Source organism: Rutidosis leptorrhynchoides, chromosome 5 (assembly GCF_046630445.1).
Source record: "Rutidosis leptorrhynchoides isolate AG116_Rl617_1_P2 chromosome 5, CSIRO_AGI_Rlap_v1, whole genome shotgun sequence".
NCBI lineage: Eukaryota > Viridiplantae > Streptophyta > Magnoliopsida > Asterales > Asteraceae > Rutidosis > Rutidosis leptorrhynchoides.
The window spans coordinates 64,454,279-64,459,627 of record NC_092337.1 but is presented as its reverse complement, the minus strand read 5'-3'; the positions used below and the strand labels follow the sequence as shown (position 1 = coordinate 64,459,627).

At 34.4% G+C, this 5,349-nt stretch overlaps 2 protein-coding genes across 2 annotated transcripts; both read right to left on the bottom strand.

Moving 5' to 3' along the window:
• Window positions 1–1,277: 1,277 nt before the first annotated feature.
• On the bottom strand, window positions 1,278–2,126 carry LOC139848695 (uncharacterized). The gene is made up of 4 exons (XM_071838403.1): window positions 2,110–2,126; window positions 1,926–1,987; window positions 1,572–1,770; window positions 1,278–1,368 (listed from the first exon to the last, which is right to left on the bottom strand). Exons 1-4 carry the CDS (start codon window positions 2,124–2,126, stop codon window positions 1,278–1,280), a joined length of 369 nt encoding a protein of 122 aa, XP_071694504.1.
• A 629-nt stretch (window positions 2,127–2,755) lies between these two features.
• LOC139848694 (uncharacterized) lies at window positions 2,756–4,069 on the bottom strand. Its single transcript, XM_071838402.1, has 4 exons — window positions 3,554–4,069; window positions 3,214–3,450; window positions 2,966–3,097; window positions 2,756–2,845 (listed from the first exon to the last, which is right to left on the bottom strand). Exons 1-4 carry the CDS (start codon window positions 4,067–4,069, stop codon window positions 2,756–2,758), a joined length of 975 nt encoding a protein of 324 aa, XP_071694503.1.
• Between the last annotated feature and the right edge of the window lie 1,280 nt (window positions 4,070–5,349).

Here is a 5,349-nt window from a genome sequence, read left to right as displayed (position 1 = left end):
CGCAACATTTGTTCGTTCTTTCATGAGATGTCGTAGAAGATTGGAAATATACCTATAATGCCATGAGTATCATAGATAAGGTAGATATCCAAGCATCTGTCCATTTTGTTATCCAATCAGATACAAGCAATAGCTGTATAGGCCAGTATACATGTAAACCTGTAGTAATTCATACATATATATCTTTTTCTAGACCAAGATCATCAAAAGAATAATCATACTCATCTTTATACTCCCACAGTGATTGAAGAGCAAAATTGTTAGCAATTTCATCTTTTGAATTAGGAATTTGATTATCAGGCACATTCGTTATACATTTCCTAATATATCTTCCAACTGAAGAGGATGACGATGAAGATTTAGGCAGTATGTTTGCTGCAGTAATATATCATCTTTCTTTGTTAGTATTATTATTATTTAGAACCTCTGTTGCAGAGTTGGCAATAAGGAATCATACAGTGTTGCAAGGATTTTAAGCAATTCATCACTTCATAACTGCAACAAGAAGATAAATTAACATTCAGCAATATAAAGACTGTATGTTTGTAAAAATTTTAGCTGAATACAGAGTAAGCAAAAGTGAAAGGTACCTTGTCAAAACAGGGCAGGAAAAATAGAGAGCTGCATGTTTGTAAAGCACTAATCAAGGCATCCATTGATACTATAACATCATTCATAAGATTTATCACCTGAGCTTGTATTGCATTGGTAACCTGAGAAAAAGAATATATAAGGACTGATCTAAATTAATCACAGCAAAGGTGACTAAAATAGGACTAATCTTAAATTCAGGGCAAATGCAAAATTTAAGATAAACAGCTAATTAAAAAAAAAAAGTGCAAGTTGCATTTTGGCACAAGTCAATTCAGTAATTTAACAGCATACAGGGCAAGTTACTATTAGGCACAGGTGAACTAGTTCGATCAGTTAATATTATCAGATTCAAGTATAGAGCAACTCAAATATTTATGCTCTATAAGAAAGTACCACAGACATCACTTGTTTATAAAACTTACAAGTGAACGGGTCAATTCTTCATTCTCATGACCGTAAATAGCACATACGTCTACCAACTTAGGCAAGTTAAGCAACTTCTTTTCCTGCAAAATGACTAAATGTATATCTAATAAACAAGGATGCCACTATGTATCTACTGTCAAAAACCTTGCATTTCAATATTTCATAAACAAATGTGACACAAATTCAAGCAGGCAGATATTTAGTACTATTTGCAAAGCTTATTTTAAAATGATGTACATCCGTGCAAATTCATTTGACTAGAAAAAAAATATCGGAGTAAACACAACTGCATGATCATTTACAGTTAAACTATCAGATGCCTTGGCACCTGGATCCCGATTTGAAGACCTTCAAAGCAAAATTATGCAACCATGAACTCAACAGTGTTATAAAACTGGGTATTTAGCTATATCTTTTACAATAGAATCAAGGCCATCCTATTTTAGTAATGGGCCCAAACTCTACAAGGTATATCACACCCAAAAAATAAGTGCTCATGAGAGTCAAACTGCTGCAAACAGAAATCACATTTATTACTGGAACTAGGATACCATTTTTGCAACCTATCCTGAGTACTCAGCTTTCTATTAACTGCAAGCCAAAGAATAAACGCACGTTTAGGTTCAAACTGAGGGAACCAAATCACCTTATGCCAATCTACAACAGGATAGTTGTCTCTCAAATCTAACCACACCTGTTTAGTAGAGAACTGCACCTGCTTATTGTCATTACTTTTGCCTAACTTAAATCCTATTCATACATACAAATCCTATGAATAATCATAACTACATTATAATTGTCATACAGCAACCAAATATAATCAATTGAACAACAATCAACCAAATATAAGCACTCTCGATTCAATAAATCAACAATATACTGAGATTCCACAGCATCTAAAGCACCTTCTTCAACACCTAAACCTGCTGCAACCGCTTCGTCTTGTGGCAAATATTTTACGAAATTGCTGAAAGCGAATTGGAGAGTGTTTGATTTGAAAGCGATTAAGATACCGTTAATTTAGGTACAAATTTTTGTTGTTGTTGAGTTCGATTATTGCTGTTTGAATGTCGTTGATGATTAAGATACCCTTGATGATTCGACATTATAATTTAATAAGATGTATGTTTGCGTTTGAAATAGAACGTGTTTTGTTAATTAGGATTTAATTTTAATTCAAAATTATTTAGATTAATGACATCACCCACCACTCACATATTTTTTTCTTTTGTTTTTTTTAGTTTTTTCTTAACAAATGAATTAACCTAATAATAACATCATCATTATAGCATTTTAATATTAACTATAGATATTACTAGTTTAATTGACAATTTTTAATTAATTAAATAGAAAATTTTGGAAAAGTCTATATATTCAAAATTTTAAACCTTATAAAATTTTTGAGCCTAGGCTGTCCATCTTGACTTTGCTCGGATACGCCTATAGTATTTGGAAAACGAACTCGTTTCTATATGAGTATTTGTTATTTTCGGAAGAAAAAAAATGCTATTGCTAGTTACCATTCTAACATTCACTTACAATTCTAATTATCAATGTTCAGTTAATACAAACATTATGTTGATATATATAAAAATTGAACCCATGAAAATTACATCTCATGATCTAAAAACAGAATGAGATTTTCATAATTACAATTAGTCAGAACATATATATAAATTTGCATTTTAGTTTAGGTTATTTAGCAATCAGGAAATGAACAAAAATTTCCTAATCTTTAAGATTGTGTAAGCTTCTGGTATAGACCCATGTCCATTCCATTGTAAGCTATTGGTGCATACATCCACATTTCATCTGAGCTCAACAACTGCATAAAGTTCAAGAAAACACGAATTACTACCAGTAATATTGAATAAAACAATACAATGCAACTTAACGTAACAATTACAATTAACAATTACAAAATATTATTAGAATATCATAATACCTTAATTTGAAGCTGCAAGAACTTGACATATTGGACAGCTTCTTCAAGCATTGTGCTAATGTCGACCTTAGTTCCATTCGGTACCAACGTCTGAAGGACTTTCAATCTCTCATTTATCCTCTCTCTTCTTTTCTGTAAATTAAGCAAATCACCGTTTTAATTTCACGCCAATTTATAAAGAAATAGACAATTGAATTGGCAAATAATAATATCAAGTGTTCTGTAAACCCAACACTAAACACACGTACCCTTGCGTAAAGGCTTTGTGGATCAGTGGCTGCACCTCGGCCAGCTCTGGTTTTCCAAGCCGAGTTTTCTGCGCCTCCATTCAAATCATCTTCCGAACTGCAAGAACTTAAGCTCGCAATTGGCGCATTTGCTACTGCTTTTTTGTTATCAATATCTTCTTCATCATTCTCATTTATATTTTCAGTAGCATCCATCACCTTTTGTTTCTTCTTTGGCTGCACTTTCTTTTTATTTTTCTGTCAACATAGAAGAAGAATATTATTTTATTAGATTTTTTTCAAAGATATGTTAAAATAACTCCACTATCTCACAATAACTAAATAAAATACTAACACTCACATTAACTCTTGTAACCCTAGCTTTCTTTTTTGGATTTTCAGTGGCCTTTTCTTCATTGACTTTATCTTCCACTTCAAGTTTTCTTTTTAAGGCCATATGCTTGTGCTCGACGAAATGATCGTCTTGTGTTATGCAACGAGTTTCTTGAACCGAATCATCCGTAGATAAAGGACTTGGGCTAGCTAGGACATGAACTTGATCATAATTAAACGCGCCATTTGTTGGTAAGTGAATGTTAGAATTGTAACTAGCAATAGCAATGTTGCTAGTTCCTTGAGATAAATAATGGTCGAAATTTGAATTAATATTTTCGGAAGAATAGCAAAAACCATGATCTTCGATGAAAGATGAATTAGTAATGTTAGCTACAGATGGAATATTAAAGATGAAACCATGATCTTGTTGATCACTTGAAAATAAACCATTGTTGAAGAAATGGTCTGAATCTTGATCACGGGCGAATAATATGTTTAAACTATCCCATTCTTCATTTGTAAAGTTACCAAAAGTTTCCATGTATTTATAAAAATGGATTAGATGACACAATTAAGATGATAATGATGGTAAAAGAATGAAGGTTTTCAAATATGTTTGGGAGATGGTGATGTTGAGAAACCTATTTATACTCTTTATGGAATGTTAGTGTGGTTTGACTTGATTAATTAATTACTAATGATTCGATTATTGGTACTTGGTTGTTCTATTCTGTATTTATATGTAATTAAATTTAAATTAATTAAATTCATGAGTCCACTCTGGGTACATATATATTGCTATCATGCAAAGTATGACATGATCATAAACCGAACGGGAAAAGGACCCTTACGATCATACCTCCCGGTCTCCAGCTTGTGTTTCAATAACGAGTAAGGCAGTCAAGCTACCTGCGCCTGTCTGGTAAGCTTTGATTGAAGTCCCCGTTTCCTTATTCAGGGTATGGAGCTTAGGAAATGCTTACGCTTACCAAAAAGACTAGGGCATCTTGTCAAAAGCAAAAGCGAGCGGTGACTCGGCTCATCGGATCATACAGCTCCAGAAGGAAGTCCGAACTCAAAGCCAGAGTCTGAGCCAACCCGAGAAAGGATAAAGCCACCTATGTCACTCTCTAGCCAGATAGAAAGAGGAGAGGGCTCGCTCAACGGATCAAAGGTACGTCAGGGATAACAGGGTGATGACTCTCAAGAGCTCTTATTGACGGAGAAAGGCCCTTTCTATCTTCTTAGTTAAGCACGCTAGATGCAATGAAACTAAAGCGTCACCTGGCATTCCAGTTCAAATACTATTAAGGTAGACGACCTCATGTGTCATGCGTGAAAATAGTAAGGTAACATATGACCCAATGATAATGACTCCTTTTGATACCGTCAAATGAGACACTCGAATTACGGCGCACTTCCACTCGTTATTCTACGAGGGAAGTAAGTCTTTCGCCATCAAAAAATACCGCTAAGCAATAAACCGATCCATGCTAATAGATTGGGATCAAGAATCTCTCTTTGGATACATCACCTATCTCCTTAGGTTGAGAGATAACGGTTCAGAGCCTGACCCGACTCTAGCGACTCCATTGCCCAAGCAATCCATCTGTACCCTAAACCATCTACCCAATTCATCTCTCCAATAAACAATAAACCCGCTGATAGAACAAACACGTGGACACTACCGATCAAATCTTGCACGAGAACGCGATCAACCCTTAATTTTCCACTTCATCGCTTTTGTTTTCACTGTTGGAACACCGAACACATACGTGCATACGAATTTCGACGAACCTAATTTCTCACCAGCGCCAACTC

Bases quoted from the DNA above. Each gene is read 5' to 3' on its own strand.
- LOC139848694 (XM_071838402.1), bottom strand. From the start codon at position 4,069: ATGGAAACTTTTGGTAACTTTACAAATGAAGAATGGGATAGTTTAAAC. The intron at 3,451-3,553 runs GTGAGTGTTAGT...CTATGTTGACAG, and splicing joins CTAGGGTTACAAGAGTTAAT to AAAAATAAAAAGAAAGTGCA. The intron at 2,846-2,965 runs GTATTATGATAT...AACTTTATGCAG, and splicing joins TCTTGCAGCTTCAAATTAAG to TTGTTGAGCTCAGATGAAAT.
- LOC139848695 (XM_071838403.1), bottom strand. The intron at 1,771-1,925 runs GTGCTTTAGATG...ATGTATGAATAG, and splicing joins AGGTTTAGGTGTTGAAGAAG to GATTTAAGTTAGGCAAAAGT. The intron at 1,369-1,571 runs GTATCCTAGTTC...TTTGCTTTGAAG, and splicing joins CAGGATAGGTTGCAAAAATG to GTCTTCAAATCGGGATCCAG.